The sequence below is a fragment of the Panicum virgatum genome, chromosome 9N, assembly GCF_016808335.1.
Source record: "Panicum virgatum strain AP13 chromosome 9N, P.virgatum_v5, whole genome shotgun sequence".
Classification (NCBI taxonomy): Eukaryota; Viridiplantae; Streptophyta; class Magnoliopsida; order Poales; family Poaceae; genus Panicum; species Panicum virgatum.
The window spans coordinates 7,157,674-7,180,689 of record NC_053153.1 but is presented as its reverse complement, the minus strand read 5'-3'; the positions used below and the strand labels follow the sequence as shown (position 1 = coordinate 7,180,689).

General features: G+C 42.8%; 2 protein-coding genes and 1 pseudogene across 3 annotated transcripts; all 3 read left to right on the top strand.

The window, feature by feature from the left end:
• The first annotated feature begins 10,650 nt into the window (after positions 1 to 10,650).
• On the top strand, positions 10,651 to 15,299 carry LOC120690039 (mitotic checkpoint protein BUB3.3-like). 2 transcript variants are annotated; one of them, XR_005681555.1, is made up of 9 exons: positions 10,651 to 10,835; positions 11,127 to 11,257; positions 12,129 to 12,211; positions 12,305 to 12,559; positions 12,955 to 13,027; positions 13,365 to 13,445; positions 13,514 to 13,592; positions 14,263 to 14,376; positions 14,943 to 15,299. XR_005681555.1 is itself a non-coding variant. In XM_039972555.1 (9 exons), exons 1-9 carry the CDS (start codon positions 10,734 to 10,736, stop codon positions 15,028 to 15,030), a joined length of 990 nt encoding a protein of 329 aa, XP_039828489.1. In that variant the 5' UTR covers positions 10,657 to 10,733; the 3' UTR covers positions 15,031 to 15,299. The 2 variants fall into 2 exon arrangements, 1 of the variants encoding a protein (XP_039828489.1); XM_039972555.1 differs by having other exon boundaries at positions 10,657 to 10,835; positions 14,279 to 14,376.
• A 1,258-nt stretch (positions 15,300 to 16,557) lies between these two features.
• On the top strand, positions 16,558 to 18,730 carry LOC120690040 (eukaryotic translation initiation factor 5A-4). The gene is made up of 6 exons (XM_039972556.1): positions 16,558 to 16,707; positions 16,817 to 16,964; positions 17,874 to 17,996; positions 18,086 to 18,142; positions 18,237 to 18,311; positions 18,406 to 18,730. Exons 2-6 carry the CDS (start codon positions 16,839 to 16,841, stop codon positions 18,505 to 18,507), a joined length of 483 nt encoding a protein of 160 aa, XP_039828490.1. The 5' UTR covers positions 16,558 to 16,707; positions 16,817 to 16,838; the 3' UTR covers positions 18,508 to 18,730.
• A 1,469-nt stretch (positions 18,731 to 20,199) lies between these two features.
• On the top strand, positions 20,200 to 22,513 carry LOC120690038 (annotated as a pseudogene).
• The last annotated feature ends 503 nt before the right edge of the window (positions 22,514 to 23,016 follow it).

Below are 23,016 nucleotides of genomic sequence, written 5' to 3'. Positions count from 1 at the left end.
TGGTGGTGATAATCTCCGAGGGCGACGAGTGGTGGAGCTCTTGGAATCTTTGATGTTCTTGCTTCTTGAGCTTTTACCACTTTTCTTGGGCTTGTGGATGGTGGAGAGAGCTTGAGCTCTTTACTTGCTCTTTTTCTTTGCCATCTTCTCCATCCTTGAACTTGATTCATCATCACTTTCTTCCTCATCCTCTTCTTATTGTTCACTTGAGCTTGATGAGTTTTGTCGCCTTGGTTGGTGCTTGCATGAGTGCTTGGCGGCGAGACTCTTACGGCTTGAAGAAGAGGTGGACTCTTGCTCCTTCTTCTTTGTCATTCTCATACTATATTTATGGGCGATGATTTGATTAATAACTTGGTTTGGTGTAAGCTTGATAAGGTCTTTCTTTTGTAAGAGTGTGTTGATGATGTCGTAGTCGGGCTTGCGAAGGCTACGGAGAATCTTGCAGTTGATTTCTTCATCTTTAAGTTGATTGAGACCTAAGGCATTGATTTCTTTGACAAGAGTATTTAATCATGAATACATGTCATGGGCATTTTCATTGGGAAGTTGCTTAAAGCAACTTAGCTCCTCGCCGAGAATATGATATTTTTGATTGGCAACATCCTTTGTGCTCTCATATTCTCGACAATTTGCTTCCATAGCTTATGAGCATTTTCACAAGCAAAAACACGATTAAAAACACTATCACATAAAGAGGACAATAAAGTAGATTTAGCAATGGTATCATATTGCTTCTCGGCCTTAGTCTCATTCTTTTTGCCCAACTCGGTGACACACCAAACATCAAGCCCCCGGGCTTGAAGATGTGCTTGCATAACCACTTTCCATCGTGGAAAACCCGTGCCATCGAAAAACGGAGCCCCATCGGTACTCATCCCTTCCCCGGACATCATACTCACTTGACGGTGAAGTCGACGCGTCTCCTACGAGCTTTCTGACAAATTTACTAATGGAATTCGCTAATCCTTGTAAGAGGTGGGAGACCAAGCTCTGATATCAATTGTAAGGATCACCGGGGTGTCCGACCCTAGAGGGGGAGGGGGTGAATAGGGTCGATAATTCGCTTTTTAACCTAGGGCTCAATCTACTTGCATAAGATAAACCTAACACGTCCTACACATGCTAGTTTATGACTAAGGTTTATCTATGCTACTCTCTACTTACCCCAAAAGACTTGCAACCTATAGCTAATCCTAATCAAACTAATTAGGAAAGTAAAGGCACGCAAGATAGAGTAAATGCGGAAACGTAATACAGTAAGTAAAGAGGTAAGAGAGAGAATATGCAAACTCCCGTGAAGACACCAAGACACACGATTTAACGTGGTTCGCTTAGAACACCAAGTCCCTCCCAATATCCACGGCCACTTGTCTACCAAGAACAAGTGTGATGCCGAGTCTCTTCGCTTGATCACCGTCTTGCGTTCGCGACCAAGGCTTCCGGCAAGCAAAGGCTAAGTGATGCCAAATCACCAAGACAAGGCCACCGCAAACGTCTCTCTTGAAGCGTCACCAACGGCACCGTCTTCACTATCGGAGCTTCTCACCAAGAGGGGTCTCCTTCCCCGCACAAAGTGTCATTGCCTCTCCACACCAAGTCGGAGGGTCACATGACGAGTACACGGTTGCTTGCCGCAGCAAGACTTTGCTCTAGGTTGATCTAATCTCGCAAGATCAAGTCCTCCCAAGCACTAAGCTTCTCAAGCTCACACTTGCACTAAGCTATTCTAAGCTTGTATGTGGCACTAAGCTCAATATGGTGGATGGAGTTGATGTTGATCTTCAATAGAACTTCCAGAGTCTCCAACCTCTTCAAATGACCCGGCCTTGGGGGTATATATAGCCACATAACACAAAAGAGCCATTAGAGGAAAGCTGACAGAAAAAGTACGTAATGCCGGTTAAACCGACGCTCCTCCAATAGCCATCATCGGTTCAACAGGTGAATGTAAACTGCCCACTGAAAAACTATCCGTTACTTGTACGGGCAATCAACCGACGTATCATCGGTTTAACCGGTGAATGTAACTGTCCCCTGATTCCCGAAAAACCAACTCTCTGGACAATTACACTGACGTTCACTTTTCCTTCATCACCGGTTCAACCGGTGTCCCTCTGTGTCTGACTTCACTTCAGTCATTGCACCGACGTATGTCTTTTCTTTATCGTCGGTTTAACCGACGCAAAACCCTAGCCTCAACTTCGGGGTCCATTACACCGGTGAGTGCAATTTGCTCATCATAGGTTTAACCGGTGATAGCAAATTGTCTCTGTCTTGTTTGTTTTGACTTGATTTCTTCACGGTCTCTTCAATTCTTATCCTTCGGGCCTAGCTTCGCCTTCCTTTTATTTGTCATCACTTGAACCTAAAAGCCTAAGGATATCATCTGTGGCAGAACCGCCTAAATTATCCCGGCTCAAGTGCGCAGGCCATCACCATAAAGGCAACATTAGCTTAAACGCACTTTAAACGGAACAATTCTTGGTCTGTCGGGTAACGTCCCGATACAACCACCGATTCTCGGATCGAACAAGCATACCCCGCACGAAGGCGAGTCCAGAGATATTACAACCATAATTTTACAACACAGGCATAGTAATGATTACAAACCCGTAAAAACCATTATTTACAAAGCCAACTTAAGTAAAACAGTTATACAAACCATAACTTAAGTTCAGAGTTTAAAACAGCGGAAGATAAAACATGACGGCTACAACACGTCGCAAAAGGACACCAGACTAGCCCAAGCATGGTATCACTCGTCATAGTTATTGCCAGTCGCAGACGTATCCCACTCTACGGACCAGCCAGGAGGCAACGAGCAAGGGTAGGTTAAGCTAGCGATCTGATCCTCAAAACTCATACCTGAAAAAGGGTTTCAACAGCAAGGCTGAGTATTCTAAAACTCAGCAAGACTTAACCGTCAACAGGTATAAGTATTCCACTTTAGCTAAACTATGCAAGGTTTTGTGAGGCTCTGGTTTTCATTTTGCTGAAAAGCAATAAAGAGTATGTCCTTACTTTCAAGTTTTAGCTTTCAAGATTCTAGTTGATTAACCATTCTATGTCAGCAACTACTATCCAAACATGGTAGAAATCTAAGCAAACATCAAGATTGATTAAAGTATTGTTGCTCTTCTTACTCTGTGTGGCAAAGAGATCAAGCAGTCTCATTTCATCGTGAGAAGCGGACGATTCTGAATCGAAATTCAACCTTGCAAGGGTAACCTAGTACACACGTCTAGAACACCGTCGGGTCATTCCCAAACAACCGTTGACCTTTCTTTCCGGCTGGTGGATAGGAACACTCTCCCCGACTACAGGGCTCCAAGGCCCACCCTTCTACGAGGTCCACCCTTGTCCCTTGAAGTCGCAGTGTTGCGCAACATAAAAATAAAACCTATCCCTAAGAGAGAGTATCAGGTATATCCACTCCCCGGTCCAATCGGCTACTAGGCTTGCCGCGTACCATATTGACGGCATGTGGCTAGTACTTTCAAAGACTTAACCAACGCTACCACACACCGCGACCTTAGCAAGTTCATTAACATAGACGGGGTCTCACCTGAAGTTATGATATCGATCACAACCCCGTCCGTCGTCCTTATATTGTTAACAGGAAGTAAACAGGCAATTCCTATAAAGCTCGCGAGTGACAGGCAATCACTCGACTTTTACCGGTCCTATAAGCTTAGCAAGTAGTCGAACTCAAGTCTAGTGTTCAGTATATAGGTTCCTAGGATCATACATCTAGGGTTTCAATTCAAATCCTAAGAACTGTAAATGCACAAGTAAGTAATACAGTAAATGATATTAATTTGAAATATAGGTTATGTCCGGGGCTTGCCTTCTCGGTAGTTGCTAACTATTTCAGCCCTAGGCTCTTCCGAACTTTGGTCCGGGGCTTCAGTTAGTTCCGCAGTGTTTACTTGAGCTTCGAGATCACCTCCGTCAGACTCCGGGATCAGCTCGTACGTCCCGTCCGATAAGGCAGTCGTGTCTATATGTAATGCAAGAACAACATTAAAAATAAACATGGGCAATCGTTTGTAGAGTAGTTAAATACCAAATTTAACTACACAAGGCATCATGATCAACAACACAAGCAAGCTATACTAACTTCATAAAATGAGTGGTGTTTGATTCCTATAGCATTTAACTCAAGGTTTGCTAACTAAAACAACAACTCAGATCACAAACATCAATAAATTTAGCAAAAATTACCCTAAATAGAACATGAACAGACTAAGCTATCCTGCAAAAATCATGCCAAGACATGTAGCCAATTAATCACAATAATTCTTTCATTCAGATAACACCTAGATCAAGCTTGAATTATACAGGTCAAACTAGAGCAAAGTAGAAGCTCATAATTTAACAGCAGGTCAACACAGAAATAAACTAGCAACAGTGAATTTTTCATGATTTTACCTATACAGAAATAAATACGAGAAAATAAACAAAACAGACAGCAGATTAGCAAGATTTATTTTTAGCCCCTGATCTAGACATGAACTGAAGCTCAAACTTCCTGGACAAGCTAAGATACTCCAGATGAACACTCAAGAATATTATCTGGATTTATCAAGAACAGAAACTATTTATCATAAATAAAGTCTATTCAACAAGGATTAAATCACATAAATAGTTACACAAGAGAACTGATCAAGAAATTTTTATAGAAAAACAAGTGCTACAAGAGTGAACTACCATAAAAGTTTCACTGCAAGACATGGCTTTATACAGTAGTTAAGAAAAAGATGAAAACAACTAATATTTATGCACTAGAAACACAAATCAATTTCTACAGCAAAAACTTGCAACTAAAGCCTAACATATTATGGTTCTACTGCATAGATCTCTTCAAGAGGATTCCAAAACATCAAGATTTGCTATTTTACGAATTTTCTACGAATTGATATTGAATTTCAAAGTTCACTGAAAAACATTTCAAAGCAGTCCCTAAGGCACTATTCATCTGAGTCTAGGCCTATTCAAATAACCCCCCGGGTTCTCTGGAATTTCAAACCCGAGGTCCCTGGGCCGGGTCAGAGGGGGAGCGCGGGTTTGACCGGCGGTTTCCCGGCGAGGGGCTCACCGGCGGCGAGGGTGAAAGGGTGCGTGAGCTTCACGGGTTCACGGCGCACCTCTAGGTGGTCTAGGGTTGCGGGGAGGGGCTCGGAGGCGGTGGCTCGACGGAGCAGGGCGGCTCGGCGGTGGAGGCAAGCGACGGCGAGGTAGCTCCGGCGAGGATTGGGCGATGGGAAGCGGCCTGGGAGCTGCGCGAGGTCGAGGCGCGGCTAAAGGTGGGGGTTATTGAGGTGGAGCGGGCCTGTGGTGGTGGCTCCGCGGCAGGGTGAGCTCGCCGGGGTTCGGGTGGTGCGGCGGCGGCATTCCGAGGCGTGGGAGCGAGGGGAGAAGAAAGGGACGAACGAAATCGACTGCTGGGGTTTATGTAGTGCTTAGGCGCTCGCTAGAAGAGGCCGGCGGCTGCTGCAGCTGGCTCTCCACCGCGACGGCGAGGTGGCGGCCGCCGGGGCGGTTCTGGAAGCGGCGGGGCGCGTGGCACGGCCGGGGAGGCTCCAGCGCGAGGCTAGAGGGCGGTGGAGGAGGTCGTCCGCGACGCGTGGGTGCCAGCGCGCGGTGATTTAATGGCCGGGAAGGCTTTCCCCGGCGCCGGCGGGGCGCTGTCGGTGGGCGGCGGCGCAAAACAGAGCAGGGGGGTGGAGGTGGAAGACAAGGGTAGTTTTGCAATTTCCAAAAATTCCAGGGACCCCACTGTAAAACAGCGATAACTTTTAATCCAAAGCTCAAATGGAAAAGTACCCAACATGAAAGTTGTTCAATTTTTCAAGAGCTACAACTTTGATGTTGTGCAAAAATTTATTTGACCAAAGGATAGAGAGCTAAATTTGAAAACACAAGAGGGATTTTAAATTCTAGGAATTTTGTCTTTTTCAATGCAAATTCACTTCAAAATTAGACTTAAAAACAAAATTGGCTGCCATGCATTAATGCACTGCAAATTTTACAAAAACACCCTCCACAAAAGCTATATTCACAAATAACTATATAAAGGACCTTGTATAAAATCATAATTACACATATAACCTTTCATAATTACAAAAAGATCCTTTTTAAGTAATTTAAGCACATGACGCAAAGCAAACATACACAATTACTGTGCAGACACCTTTTTAAGTACTGTGCAGACACCCGGGGTGTTACATCATCTAAACAATCGCATTAGTCCAAGTGTTGTGTTGTCTATATCAATCACCAAAACATTATATTGAAAAGTGGCATAAGAGGCCATTTTCCCTACAGCCGGGCGGTGGGGCCACACTCGCCTGCCGGCTGCGCTCGTGGCAGCCACGGGGCGCGCCCCCGCCAAGGGCGGCAGGCCAGTCGCTGTCCAGAAAATTTTCTCATGGCGCCCTCGTTTGCTTCAAGGTAATTTCTTCTTTAAGCATTTATCTAATTCTTGATGCATGAGTAGTAATTTCTGTAGACATAGAACAAAGATCTTCTTCAATTGTAATGTTGGGCTCTTTTGTTCATCTGTAGAATGGACGAAAAGGGTTAGTTCAATCTAGAAATCCGGATTGTTGCTCCCAAAAGCCATGGTGGGGGGTACATCGTAGACAAAGTTGTGGATCCTGACTTCACCAACTTCAAAGATTTGGTTGATGAAGTTATTGACAAGTGTCCTCCTTCTTATGGAGACATAGTAAAATTATTTTACTCATGTATGGATACAAAGGCCAACATCCCAATATGCTCTGATCAAGATTTGGTTGAAATGTTTGCAAAACATAAAGTTTCTAAGTGCTGCTATTTGTCTTTATGTTATTATAGCCCTGGTAGTGATCCTCCTGAGATTCCGGTATGGGATGGTAGTAGTACTGGCCATTCCGTGGAAGCCCCATTCACCCCTTCAATGCCATGTCCTAGCCTAGCAGAACCAAGTTTTGAAACACATACTCTTTGTGCTGAAACTACTGAACATATGGCTAACCCAAACCCATGCAATGAGTTTCAAAATGATGGAGAGGGGTTGTACATTGACCTTGGTCCCCAAAATTCAGCACCTGTCAATCCTCACATGCAACAAAAAGAGCCTGAAACCTCCCAATCAGATGGATGCTATGATTCAGAGGGTGAGGATGAATCTTTCTCTGATGAGGAAGATATAGTAGAGGACATAGATGAGGTTGTGGAAGATAGACTGCCTCTAGAGAAGTCTGATGCAAACTATGATAAGAGTGATCCTCCTATGGATGTAGGCACTTTGTATTCAAACATGGATGCTTTTAAGCTGGCTTTAGGTTCACATGCTACTAAATATGAGTTCCATTATAACATTAAAAAAAGTGATAAAACTCGGCACACGGTGTACTGCAGTGGCAAGAATGTGGGATGTAGGTGGAGACTTCATGCCTCTGTTTTGAGCGATGGGGTCACAGTAAAGGTAATCTTTATATTGTCCTTAATTTGTATAGATCATTATTTTTTCTTTTTAATTAACCATGATATTGTTTTTTGTTGGCTGGTGAGGAGGAACCCATACCCTCATGAGGAGTGTCACATCACTAGAAGTGCAGGTGCATGTGTAGGGGTGACAAAGTTTTGGGTGTGCGACCAAGTGATTGATTGGCTAAAGGAAGATGGAAAATTGGGAGCCACAGAGCTGAAAAAAAGGTGAAGGAAACTCACAAAGTTGATGTGACCTACAGGAAAGTTGATCTAGGTAAACAACTTGCTATGGATACAATTTATGGCCCTTGGGGCAAAAGTTTTGACAACCTTTATAGATTTATGGCTCAGATAGAGGAAAGCAGTCCTAGATTTTTTGTTGTGATTGATCACCCACCATCGACAAAAAAACAAGGTTTAATAGGCTCTTTTTTCTATGAAACCCTGTGTTGATGGCTTCCTTAGAGGTTGTAGGCCATATCTTGCTGTAGATAGTACATTTTTGAATGGAAAGTTCAAAGGCCAGTTGTGCGTAGCTTGTGCAGTTGATGGGCATAACTGGATGTACCCTGTAGCTGTTGGTGTGATTGACTCAGAAACAAATGAAAATTGGGTGTGGTTCATGAAGAGGTTGAAGGAAGCTATAGGCACCCCAGTTGGCCTAACATTCAGCACTGATTGTGGGCAGGCAGTGATGAATGGGGTTAGTGAGGTTTTTCCAGAAGCTGAACATAGAGAGTGTATGTACCATCTAGTCCAAAATTTCAAGAAGAGGTACAATGGTGAGGTTTTTGATAAGCATTTGTGACAGTCTGCATATTCTTGGAACCCATACATGTTTGAGAAACATTATCAAGCAATGGCTGAATACAAACCAGAGGCTATGAAATATCTTCAGGAAACTCACAAGAAATTGTGGACCAGGAGCCAGTTCTCCACCTTGTCAATTATATTACCAATAACTTGGCTGAGGCATTCAATAAATGGGTAAATAATAAGTTCAATTCGTCATGACTTTCTTTTGCATTGATATCTTTTTTGTTCCAGTACCTAACCATTGATTCCTACATTTGCAGATAAAGGATCACAAGGGCAAGCACCTGGATGATCTGATGGATACCATTAGACAAAACATCTTGATTAAATGGAATAATAGGAAAAGGTGTGCCCAAAAGTTTGAAGGGAAGATTTTGCCTCATATAGTCCAAAAGTTGAGGGACGACAGCTACAACCTTGACATTGAAGTGATCACAAGCTCACTTGATGGCATTGCTAAAATTTGTGCTAAGGACTGTTCTGCCACTGCATATAGGTTTGTAGTCAATTTAATTGAGAGGGCATGCACCTGCAGGGCTTGGCAGGGGTCTGGGATATCCTGCAAACATACCATTGCCTACATCACATTAATTTATGGTACTCACCTAGAAGACTATGTGCATGAGTACTATTCAATTGAGAAATTCAAAGTTGCATACGAGGGTTCTATCCCTAGTATTCCAGATAAATCCATGTGGCCCAAAGCCACACATGGCTTCATGCATCCTCCATTGCTTAAGTCAACTACTGAAGGAAGGAGAAAGAATAAAATGAAATTAGCTATGGAGGGAGGTAATAGCAGAAAGAAGAAACATAGGTGCCCAATATGCCAGGAGTTAGGGCACCATTGGTACACTTGTAAGAATGGGAATCCAGAAGATATAGCTGCAATGGAGGTTGTGAGGTAAACTTTATAAACATTACTTCACTTTAGTTCACTGGTTTCAATAACTATCATTGTAGATCACACACTCGCTTTTATTTCAGGGGTCCACCAAAGAAAAAGCTCAAGAAAGCATCCACTTGTAGCACAGAGACTAGCATTGTTGTGCCCACTCCTGCATCAGGGAAGGTCTTCCCACACAATGAGGCAGGGGTCAATGCTACACACAAGAAAAGGAAGAGAACATCGTCTACAAAAGCAGGTGTCACAAAAAGAAAAGGGACATCAACCAATACTTCGACAAGCACTGCCGATACTAGGTCTACCAAGTGTTGTCTTAAGCTATTCTCAGTTTCATTACTTTATCATGTACACTCACCTCACCAATACATATTTTTTTGCTTTTTACACAAGATTTGGAATTGGATCCATTGACCCTCTTCCTCTCCAAGTTTTGCAACCCGTCCCTCTTCTTCAAGACACCGGGTGCCCTGAAGCCACAGAACATACAGTGCAGACACCAAGGAAGAAGTGTGCCATCAAGAAAAAACTTACACCAAAGAGGGCTCCTGCAGTTGTGGCAGCCAGCCCGTCCAGCCCCACTTCAAATACCAGAAGCAAGAAGCAACTCCAACTTGAATAAAGTGTGATTCCAAAGTGTTATTTTGGCTGCAGCATTTGTTTGTCATGAAGCATCAATTTCTTTTGGCATGGCTGTACTTATGATCTGGAGAACTGTTTTTTTGTTGTTGTGATATTTCATGCCATGTTTATGTAATTTAGGGCACTTCTCGTTTGTAATTCTACTATTTATGTTGGTGAATTGAACAAGTACTTATTGCTGTGAATTTGTTGCTCTAATTGTAGAATGAAAAATGGTGTGTGCCTCATTGTTGTTGTTCTAAATTCTATATGCTTAGGGCATGTTTCTATTTTTTTAATTGTCAAATCAAATTTCTATGTCCCCTATTATATCTGATTTTTTTTTAAAAAAATAGCACAACAGGCCGGGAGGAGGCCCTCCTCACAGATGCCTTTATTCTTGTTTTATTTTTTTTTATTTTCTATTGTGTTTATTTTTTATTACATCTGTAATAAAAAAATTGAATCACCGGATGCACACCCCTTATTCTTGTTTTATTTTTTTTATTTTCTATTGTGTTTATTTTTTATTACATCTGCAATAAAAAAATTGAATCACCGGATGCACACCCCGCCCAGGCACTTCCCAGGGGCACCGACCCCACCTGACCACCCAGGCGCTCCTGCGCCCCACTGCCCAGGCGCTCCTGCACGCCAACCACCCTCCAGGCCAGTCCGGTGCTCTAATCACCAGCTCAAGAGCAAAAATGTCTTTTTACAACTCCGTTTGACACCATTACACTCCATTCCGTCCAAAAGAGTATGTGGATTAAAAAAAATAGCAGCTGGGTATACAAATGCGACCCATCTTTTTAGAGACATGTAGTCGAGAGTAACTTTCATGAGAGGTATACAGGTTACTCCCCAGTTTACACTCCACTAGCGAGGGCCGCGCCGCGCCTGAGACCTGTCGATGGCGAGGCGGAGCGTGGCTGGCGGCGCCATCGCGGGCGCCGCATCCCGGGTTCGGTTCGCGCCCACCTCCAACAACCTGCTCGTCTCCTCGTGGGATTCGGTGAGAGCTCTCTCTCCCCCTGACTCGCGGTTCGTTGCGTCTTGGGCGTTTCTCTTCTCACTCCTGGTTCCGCTGAGTTCGATGGAGATGCGAACAATTCTGATTTCTTTTTTTTGGGGGGGGGGGGGGTGGTGGTGGTTATGGTGCTATTTAGGGGTAAATTTTCAGCAATTCAGCTCATATCGGAGTCGAATTTGGGCGTGCTCAAGTCGATTTGAAATTTGGGGAGATCGTTTCCGTGGAGGTTGGGAGCAGTGTCTGATCGGGTTTTGCACCGGAGTTGTTCCGCAGGGGCTGCGGCTGTACGACGCCGACAGGAACACGCTGCGGTTCAAGGCGGAGTCGGACCCGGCGCTTCTCGACTGTTGCTTCGAAGATGAGTCGGCAGCGCTCGCTTGCTGCTCTGATGGATCTGTGAGGAGGTAAAGTTAAAAACGGATGCAATCCAGTGGATTATGTCGCATTTGTATTATTTGCCGAATGCAAGGTAGCATGAGTTATCGTTGTGCTTCCTATACTGACATCCAAATTACATACCTTAATTCTGTGCACGGTTTCTCAATGCAAGTTGTTTATGTATTTTGAAGTAGTAAGAATCAAAACAAAAGTCTGTCTACCAATGAAGGGCACAGTATACAAATTCCATGTGCGAATTTAACCTTCGGTTGGACCATTGCAATATTTTTTTTTTACATTTGCTGCTAATGCATGACAAAGCAAATAAGGTATTATGATTCCATTTAGCGTTGTTTGTTTGCATCTTTGCATTCTTTATGTGCGCCATCTATAGGACAAACCATATTAGTCCTTACTTCATTAGCATTAGATGTGCAACTGTTAGCTGTAATCCTAGTCGTGTTAGCTGTGTTAATTGAGTCAGTGGAGACTATTTGAGGTTGTTAGTTGGTGTCGTCCGAGTCCTTTGCTTCCAGTCAAGCCGTTTCCTAGAAGTTAGAAACTGGAGCCAGTTGCTCATCATGGACTAGTTTTCCAGCACCACCGAGGCCACCTTGATCATGCACTTTGATTATAGGTAAAAACAACTTAAACCTAGAAAATCTGCATCTTTATTGTGCCAAATTCCAGTTGTCTTCACTATGTTCAATCCACGTGTTGATTGCATTGAGTAGAACAGACCAGGCTTACATGACAGCAATTGCAACTGTATTGGGTAGAGAAGATTGTTCACTGCTGATGTTGATTTACACCATCAAGAAGTCACTTTCTTCATGTTAATTAGTTTAATTTGAAAATTTTGCACCATTGCATTCACGTTATGGGCATTATTCTTAGGTATGACCTCCACTCAGTTTCTCAGGATTCAGTGGGGCTCCATGAAGATGTGGTTTTTTGCGTCGAATATAGTCAGACCACTGGTAAGGAAGACATTAAATAGTCTATAGCTTTGTAATTTTATGGTTGGTTCAATAGATGTTTTTCTCTCTCTAATCTCTAGAGTTATTTTTCAGGTCAGATTGTGACCGGGAGCCTTGACAGAAAACTTCAGTTGTGGGATACAAAAACAAGAAATGTAAGCCCTACCGGCATGATAACCTTTGATTCAGATGTGTCATCACTTTCAGTATGTGGCATGTATATATCAGTGGCAGCTGCGAGAAATGTTTATTTTTATGACATGAGGAATCTAACTGGGCCAGTTAAAGCTAAATTTTCTCCTCTAGAATATCATATTCAATGCCTTCAATCTTCTTTGGAGTGGAACGGTATGCCTTTTTTTAACTTTTGTTATGAATTTCCATACTTCTAATTATTGTTAGTAGGATTTTAAGTTTATCGTAATGATAATTTTCATAGCTGTGAATATATGTTTGTCGACATGAAGGAAACCTTTAGTATTGCTTAGCAAAACCTTGTCTATAGTTATTATTTCCAAAAAAGAGTTGATTTGTTTTTTATTTTTTAAAATGAAATTCATTGTAGATTGGACCTTGTAAAATAAAACATTGAAATTAATTTCTTTGGTTTATGATCAAATGATGCCCATTCAACTGCTCTCAAATATACTTTGTTTTTCATTCAGCCATAGATTTTGGATCAGATATGACATTTCTTTTTCACTTATAAACATTCATCCTTCATGATGGTTCTTTTTGCTTAGGTTATGTTGCTGGCTCTGTCGATGGTGTTGTTGTGTTGAACTATCTTGATGATGTAGTAGATGGGAATATGGGGTTAGTACCGGTACTTTCTTTGTGCTCTACTGCTCTTTACATTTCAGTTTTCTGTTTATTTCCCTCACCATTAAAAATAAGGCTGGTAAGGCTTGGTAATTTCTCATCTAAATGGAGACGATGTATATATTACAAATTTGCTATCATCTCTTATTAACTCATGGAATTTCCTTTTTTACATTAACCTAAATCTCGAATCAGATCCCTACCTGGTTCTAATATTTCTTACAAAAGAGTCAATCAGAACTAAAATAGGACACTTTTGATGTAGCGAGGCCAAAATAAGCCATTGGAGAAATACGAATAATGCACTGTAACTCTCCTTATGTTTTTGCAGATATGCTTTCCGATGTCATCCAAATTCCAGAAATGGAAGATCCAACCTGGTGAAAATAAATTGCATCGCAATTCATCCCTGGTATGTTATGCGTATAGGTCTATAATTTTGTCACGATGGAGCTAAATGCCTATGTTTATGATCCGCAGCAAGAAAATTTTTGTTACTGGAGATGATGGAGGATATGCTATCGCCTGGGATGCTCAATCAAAAAAGAAGCTGCTTGAGGTAATATCAACCTTTTCCCAAAAAAAGGTTACATTGATATTTGATTGCTTAGTCTCAAAGAAAGTTTGTTTGGGCCCGGAGGTGCTATGTTTGGAGCGATGAGGATTATAAACTGCCCCCCCCCCCCCCCAACACACACACACACAAAACTTCCAAGGTAGTACTAAACCAGCACACTACAACCACTGGCCACATGGGCCAACTACTAAGGGATATTGGGATGGGGTATTACACTTAGAGTGAGAAGTCTTCCCATATTTGCTCCTGCTACATCTCGTGTCACCCTCCCCTTTCCCATACTGATTGATTTATGCATTTCCAAATACTATCATCATTTGGTCTGCAGATCCAGTTACCAAATAACAAAAGTTATTTGTTAGTAAGAGATTAATACAGTGCTTAAAAAGGTACTCAGTTTGTTGTATATTTTTTTTGCGAATTTCCAGGTGGCAGAGTCCATTTCATTACTTCTTGAAGGATTCCTAAATAGTTTAACCCTTGCACTTATCTGTATAACATGATTGATGCTGCCTTAAATCACAAAGCATACATCATTTTGTCCTCCTGCCTACCTTTTTGCTCCTTCTGCCTATGGCAGTTCTTCTGCTCTAATATCTAATTATGAGCGACTCGATTTCTTTGTTCTGGTTCAGTGCCATAAAAGCAACAGTATTTTACTATTGCAGCTTCCTAGCTATTCGGGCAGAGTGGCATCAATGGCGTACAACCATAGTGGCCAACTTTTGGCAGTTGCTCATAACTATTATCATGAAGCGGATACAATGTGAGTGGCTTCTAAACTACAAGCTCCTACTGAATTAATCATTAGTAATTTGAAATTCGTCTTGAATGTTGTAACATACAAAAAAAAAAACTAGTAGTACAACTCTATAATTGCTTGTGTTGAATTTCTTCAAAGCAAAATGTATTTGTAACTACTGAAACAGACAGAAATACTATGGAAGCAAATCATTTGGTTTTGCTCAGCTCACACTTGTACTGTAGGCATCTCCATCACCTATGCAACTAACTGCACGAAAATATAAAAAGGTGATTACTTGAGAACCATGTTTTCCGGCAATGTGGGATACATTAGGTGCTGCTTTCTCTCTCCCTAATCTATAAGCATCTGGTTATCGCCATTGGGTTAGAGGGTGGTAACTGTAGGGTGAAATGGTAAAAGTAATCATAACTGTTTCCAAAATTATTGGTATCTCTTCCATTTTTTAGCATGATCCCGGAGGGGTTTCACTTGCTTCTGCGGCAATTTCCACATCGTACCTTTAACTTTACAAATCTCTACATCACAAAGAAAACGCTGAACTCCGCTTGTACATTTTTATTGGCCAGGGTGGAGGAGCACCGGATATTCATTGAAGCACTGGACGACTTCAAACGGAAGCCCCATTTGGTGAAAGACCCTTCTAACCAAACTTAGAACTGCTTACCTTATTGTTGCACACTAATCAAGCTAAAGCAACCCCATTGTATTGATTGTACTGTCACATGTCCGAGCTCACAAAGATGGAGCAACATGTTGTAATTTGTTGTATGGTTAAGCATTACTTTGTGTAGATATGCACATGCACCTGTTCCCATTTCACTGCCCCAGCTGTGTACACTAGAAATTTGCTGTAGACTGATGCTAAAGAACATATACGGTTCTGCCGGAAAAAGGGTCGAAGCGAAGTTGTGTTTTTCCTTTTCTGCTGAAGTCTAAATATGATCGGGGGTAGGACCATCATGTCGTGAGAAGGAATATTGCTTTTTTCATGTGGAACAAATTGAAGAGTCTGGCTTTGGCATTGCCGTCGTCGGGAGTCTTTGTCGCATACCGGATGTGAATTCCAGGCACAGGCCTTGCCGCTTTTACGGAAAGGATTTGCCTGAGCCCTGTTGCTCTCCGTTGTGCAGAAGCTGTAGATGTTCAAGCTGTTCGTGTTGATCTGAGACGTCTATTTTCCATGTTCTGCAGAGTCCCCTCTGATAGCTCCACAACACTATGATATTTACCTTGGAAATTTGTGATTAGCTGCCGCTTACTTGGTGGTTGACAGGTATCACAACTCACAAGTCGGCTCTAAATCAGATAGTTCGAACGCCTCCTCTTGTCTCCTACTGGTCTGAGCACGCAATCTCTCTGAAGATTTCGTGCGGCTTCTACGTGCCACGAAAAGCCGTTGCGCTGAATTCCCGGAAGCGTCCAAACGTACCGCCAGATGCCACCGGCCGGTAGATCCGACGGCGATGCACGGCCACCATGACAGCCCGTTCACGGCGCGACGAAAGAGAGGTCTGGACGGGGCCACTATGTATCTTGTGGAAGATAGATAAGTAATCTATTTTAAAGCTCATTTGGCCCAATTATTCTGTATAAATTTCTGTAATTATGTTCAACACTTTGATATGATTAATTTAATATTTTATTGAATCAGTTCAACATTTAACAATGAAAATGTTGAATTGTATAGATAAAATGTTGAAATTTGAATTACTAAATGTTAAATTTTAAATGTTGAACCGCGATGAACCAAGCTTCTCACACGCGCGGCGGCGCAGCAGCGCGGGCGCGAGCGACGGCGCGGCGGCGCAGTAGAGCGGGAGCGCGGGCGGCACGCTGCGGCGGTGCATCGGCAGGCGCGCGGCGCGCGCTAGGCAGCGGCGGCGGCATGCAGCAGTATGCGGTGCTGGAGGCGGCAGGCAGCACAGGCCCTTGCGCAGGGAGCATGGGGCAGTGGGATCTGCGGGCACACCGAACGGTGAGGGCGGCCCGTGGTGATGGCGGCGGGGAGAGAGAATATTGGGGAGAGAGCTAGGGTTGGGAATAGATCAATGGTTGTTTTGTTTATACCAATCTCAAATACTGAAGGTGGAGAAGAAAAAATCTAGTGGAAGATGGATAGGATTGGCGGGTCTGGACGGGCCGCGCTGGTCCGCGGCGAGAAGCCCACGGCCCGTCGGCGCAGCCACACAGCACACGCGGGCACCAGCCAGCGTCGCGGCATAAAGGAGGCGCGTGCTGCGCCCGTGCGGAACCCTAGTCAGCCGGATCGCTGCGTCGCTCCGCCGCTCCGCCTCCTCCTCGGCCTCCCACCCTCGCGCGGCGCCTTCCTCGGTGAGCGGCCGCCCCCTCTTTCCTTCGCTCTCAAACCCCTCCGATCTACTCCGGCCTTCTGGGAACCAGGGAATTCTGATCTGTGGGAGTCTGCTGCTTTTGGCGGCAGGTTCTTCGGTCCAGCTTGGGAGATGTCGGACTCCGAGGAGCACCATTTCGAGTCGAAGGCCGACGCCGGAGCGTCCAAGACTTACCCGCAGCAGGCCGGCACCATCCGCAAGAACGGCTACATCGTCATCAAGGGCCGCCCGTGCAAGGTACGGATCCCTGCTCGCCTCAGTCTATTTCGTTAGATTCAGTGGATTTTGGCGATGGCCCGTACAAGCGGTGTGCTGTGTCGACTAGCCTTGCTAGGCCGTAAGCTCGTAACGCGAAAAGTTGCTGTTTTACTTTTTTTGTGCTGATTAGTCTCTGGGATGTGCTGTTGTGGGGGATATCTGGTTGATGGTAGCGGTTGTGTGTGCTCATGCTTTTTCGTGCCTTTTAATTGTGGCCATATTAGGTCAGTTGATTTCAACTACCAAACTGTGGCGGTTCATAAATTGTTTCCTGACCCTTGTTTGCACTGTGATTACGTAAATGATCCATGTTATGAGATCCCAGCCTTATATCGTGACGTTCTTTCGTCTCGGCTCTACATAGAATATCTTTTGGTATACTATTCTAATATCTGCTTACCAATTGCTTGCATTTGTGTGAAGTTCCTGTATAGGAGTATCATATTATTGCCTTTGATTATATTGTATGGTAGAATGTCTTGGATGATTATGCTGTCCCTTGCGCCTTTCTATGTTGCAAAATGTAAATTGCCATTTTACTCGTATTGTTTCTTGTACCGTAGTTTGTATCTGTTAGTACCATACTACCATGCTTTATGTGTTCCATTGAAGCCATTCACGTGCTAATTTAGGTGAAAGTAAAATTGTAATTCTTGCTATCTTCACGCTTAATCATTGGGTGGTGTTGACTGGTGTCGTTATGAATGTCTCTTATATTATACATGAATCAAAGTTGTTGCATGAAATCCGCATTTGCATTCATTGAAGGATCCTTAGGATGGAATACATTCATTATGAAAGTCCCATAACTGTGCGATATCTTGATGCCTCGATGGTTGTGTACAAATGGTGGTGTTTAGTATGATAGTTTCTCCCTCTTTATTGAAGGTGGTTGAGGTCTCCACTTCCAAGACAGGGAAGCACGGTCACGCGAAATGCCACTTCGTGGCCATTGATATTTTCAACGGAAAGAAGCTTGAGGATATTGTACCCTCTTCCCATAACTGTGACGTGAGTGTCGAATATAAACCAGCTTCTATCTTGATTCTTTGGTTCTTGATATGCAGTGTGTTTGATCGTCTTTTCTTTATACTCTGTAGGTGCCCCATGTCAACCGTACTGACTACCAGCTGATTGACATATCTGAAGATGGATTTGTATGCTTCTTCTGACTCTTCTAGATTCTTGAAAATCAGTAATTTGTTCATAATGATTTCTTAAGTATCCGTATGCGTTCCACACATAATGCAGGTCAGCCTTTTGACTGAAAATGGAGGCACCAAGGATGATCTGAGGCTCCCTACTGATGAAACTCTGCTTTCCCAGGTTAGAGAGCGCTCGGTCATATTTTGTGGTCTGCTTGAGCTTTCTGGCAAACCACTCTCCAGATCTCTAACTCCTTTTTCTTTACTAAGCACAGATTAAAGCTGGATTCGATGATGGGAAGGACCTGATTGTTAGTGTGATGTCTGCCATGGGTGAGGAGCAGATCTGCGGTCTGAAGGATATCGGCAAGAACTAGAGCTTCATTGCCACTGGTGGTTATTTATCTGGCCGTCTATCTGGGAGGTGGTGTGTTGATGATATAAGCGTGTTTGGTTATGAGTAACATGCTTGTGGACTGCCGTTTTGTCTTGCCGTTTATGCAGAGTGATTTGGATGTACCTTTGCTATCTGTAATGTTCTTTTGAACCAAGTAGCTTGGCTACACCTCATCGAAATCATTTGCATCAAGTTTGTGTTGGCATTTTCCCAGTTAATTTGTGGAAGCGCCTCAGCTTTTGGTAGGTGGTCGCAGCTGGTGAGTTGCGACTCAGTTCGGGTGCTCGTCGGGGCTACGGGTGCAGCGTCCGACTCGGCTAAACAACAGATAATTTACTCTGTTATTCGTTTAGGCCGAATGACCAATCGGTTTTATTTCTGCCTAATGGATTTCGACTAGTTTTATACAAATTATAATTATAATTATATTATAAAAAACGAAGATGTCATATGTCCAATGAACGAGGTAGTTCCATATTTGTTATCATGTTCTATTTGTCGTTGAATTTGAAACCCACATTATATGAGTGGTTTGATGGACGATCACTGTGTTCGTTTGGCTGTGATTTGTGTTGATTTGTTATGAGAGAATAGTACTACTGGTCGGTAGTTAGTGGCTGGTGCTGATTTAGTATGAGAGAATAGTATTGCTGGCTGGTTGGCTGACAAGTCAAGCGAACACAGCTACCCAAAACAACCAAAAAATCACTCCACTTTAAAAAATCAAATAAAATTGGGAAAGAACACTAATAGATAAATCAACAAACGCTAACCACAAGCATTGAAAGATCTATAACATAATTAGGGAACTTTCGTTTAATAACAACAAAGATCTTACCGAAGATATAAAAAAGGATAATGGTGCGACATAACCACATGAACATAATTTCAAAAATTACAAGATCTAAAGAGAGAAAAAAGTGCTTGTAAAAAATAAGCACTTGTCTTAGTAGGAGGTGCGGCGTGAGCTTGGGTTTGAGTTTTGAAGGTCAGCTTACACTTTGGCAGTTGAAGCTGGTAGCTGGAAATAGCATGCATTCAAGCTATCCAAAATACGTTTTGCTGAAGAAGGGTGTGTGTTAAATCCTTGAAAAGTTGGTAGAAAAAGTCACCTCGAATACTGTAGTACACTGTAGCATTTTTCGTTTGTTTGTGGTAAATATTGTTCTACCATGACTTAACTAGGCTCAAAAAATTTGTCTCGCAACGTACGTCACAACTATGCAATTAGTTTTTTTATTTAACTATATTTAATACTTCATGCATGAGTCATTTACTATATTTAATATTTCGATGTGATGGAAAGTTTCGAGGAGTTTGGGATCTAAACACACCCGAAATGGAGTAAACACAGAAATACTCCCTCTATTCATTTTTTATAGCTATATTTCAAAAACTTAAATGTTCAAAAATGATAGCTATATTTACTATTAGCATGAGTTGTGACAATAAATAGCACTAGTTACAAAGAGTTTCTAGTTAAAACATTGGAGGATCAACAAAAAAGTCTGTGACATTTATTAAATTGATAAGCACACTTATAGTGCCCTTGGTCATTGTGTCATATGGAAATATATCTATTAAAACTGAACGGAGGGAGTACGGGAGGAAGTCAAAAAGATATCATCTCGATGGCAACTTCTCCGGTTCTCCCGCTTCCCTGATTCCCACGCCCACTCCACTCGCCATGGCGGAAGCTCTCGTGGGCCTCCGCTTCGCCGCGCCCCGCCTTCCTGCAGCCTCAGAGGCACCGCCGCGCCTGCCTTCTCCCCGCCGCGCGCTTCGCCCCGTTCTGGCGCGGCCGGCTGCGCACCGCGCGGGCGGCAGTCGCGGGGCCGCTGGAGGTGGACGAGGACGAGGCCATGAGCATCGACAACCTGCATCGCTTCTTCGACCTTAACATCGGAAAGTGGGACGGCTCGTTCTACGTACGCCCCGCCCGCTTCTTCGCATCTAATCTTCGAGCCTTTCTGCAGTTTACCGATTCGTGATTTGGCTGAGTTTTGTGCGCGCTCGTGATTGTGTTCTGTGAATATGTGTAGCAATTCGACGCATACGGGCGGGTTCTGCGGGAAATTAGCACGCGGCTATCCGTGAGCACGTACGGGGAGGACAACCTTATCAGCCTACTTCAATCGTAATGCTTCCTCCCGGTGTATATGTTTTCAGCTGTCATACTACTTTTAGATTAGGAAAATGTACTCACATATTTAGTCAGGTTTTAAGCTTCTTTGTGTGTATTTCTAGTTTATGTTAGCCCCGTGACAAAAAAAAAATCAATCACAATGCTTTGCTTTGTTGCATCTGCCCTGAGGCTCTAATCAATATATTTACATATTGAGATTTTAGGTTATATACTAAGCAAGCATCCTCTGCAATATCAATTGTGGACGAAGACGAATCTGAACCTGAATGGGTGGAGTATAAAATCAAAGAGACGAATATGTTCACTGTGGACAAATATCAGCAGGTGCACTGAAATTATATTTGTAGTCTTCCACTCTTTCTTAGTATAATGTAAAATTCAGTACATCTGAACTAGTTAATGAGTGGTATTGTTTAGTGTACAGATAGGATTCTTTCCTGAAGAGAAGGCATTTGCTCTGAGGTACCAGACTGCTGGAATGCTGGAGACTGTCCTTCGGGTTGGTGTGCTTGGAGAAGATGATACTGGCGAAGAATCCCCCAAGTAAGGAATACTAGCCACAAATGTTCTTGTTGTCATGTGAAGCTTTTGTATGAGGTGTAACATAGATATTTTGTCTCCACCAGAAACTTGAAGATACCTTCTCGTAAGCCATCTATTGTATGTGAAAATTGTCTTTACTCCCTTGAAGGCAATGGTCGAGTGAGGGCTTTCCACATAATGGACCCAAAGGGAGTGCTTGACACACTTCTAGTTTTTCATGAGAGGCAGGGATCTGCAGTGCCACAGCCACTTATACATTCTCCAGTTGGTACAGAGGTGAGTTCAGTCACTGGAATACTGAAACCTTCATGTCGAATTGTCATACGACAATAGCTTTCAAAAAAAAAAATTGTCATATGACAGTATCCTGCCGAGTTAACCCCAACTTCTAATTCCTTTCTCACTAGAATGCCAGCAGGGATAGGATAAATGCACTACTTGGAAGATGGGAGGGGCATTCTGTGACTAAGAGGAGTGGGGTCTATGGAGCAACGCTCGCTGAGGCTGATACAGCTGTTGTTCTCAAAATGGACAGCAATGGCCAACTAATTCAGGTATTCAGAGTTTGTGGTTGCAACTTGAACATACTTCCGCTGCTTGAATATAAACCTGCATCTAATATTTTGGCACAATGGACCTAATCAACTATTGCGTTAGAGTTTTTGGTTGCATCAGCATGCTTTTGTTCTTGCTTTATCTTAGTCAAATTTGTAGTTTACAAGAGCTACAAAACTAAGTGTTCAAAGCTTATGATGCATTCCCTTTTTTCTGCATCAAAACATATTTATAGGAAAAATGACCATTTAGTGGTATATCTTCTTCAAAATAATGTAAATTAAAATTTCGCTATTTCTGTTTGTAGGATACTTTAACAACTAAAATCAGAACTGGTACAACCACAACAGTCAACTGGACAGGATCAGCAAATAACAACTTGCTTCAATTTGATGGAGGATATGAAATAACATTGCTACCTGGTGGGATGTACATGGGATATCCGTCAGACATTAGCAAATCTGTCGCCCAATTAGATTCTTTTCATTTGGAGTTTTGTTGGATGGAATCACCAGAAAAGAGGCAGCGGCTTGTGCGAACTTACGACTCAGCCGGTTTGGCTGTTTCGTCAACCTATTTTCTTGAGACCAAAGTTTGAGTTACACAGCTTCCACGGCCAAAATGTATCGCAACAGTTTTGTAAGTTCTCCATTGTATGGTGCATAATAATTGAGTATATATTCTCAGGCATCTTTCTCTATTCAAAAGACAGAAATTTATGTGGTGTGTTCATCCTTTTCCAGTTGCCCTCCTCTCACTTTATGTTGTTCCAAGGCTTAGGGAGTCAAAATATTGACTAGATTCTGGGACTTCAGTGAAGCATATCTAGAGACTAACACTACACGAGATATGGACCTAGTAAAAAAAAAGTGGAACCGTCCATCCTGTGTTTTATATTGTTGAACATTTGTCAGTTATATATCTGTACTTTTAACGTTACTATCTCAACTTATTCAAAGGTTGTGAGCTATGAGCCTATCAATGAAAGAAACTTCTCGGAAAGCAATTTATTCAATGGAGGAAAACCTTTTTTATATATAAATCCAATACATTTTGCTTTGCATTTCTATCATCTTGGTTTTCTTTTTTTTTTCCTGAACTGTAGCCAACAGGTATGGATTATAGAATTCTATCTTACTATTACCAATTGGAGGCTCCTTTTGAAGCCTCGGGTGAAGCCACCTAGGATCCTAGGTGGACACTCTAAAAAAAATAAAGAAATTCTAGAAATTCTCACAAAAATCA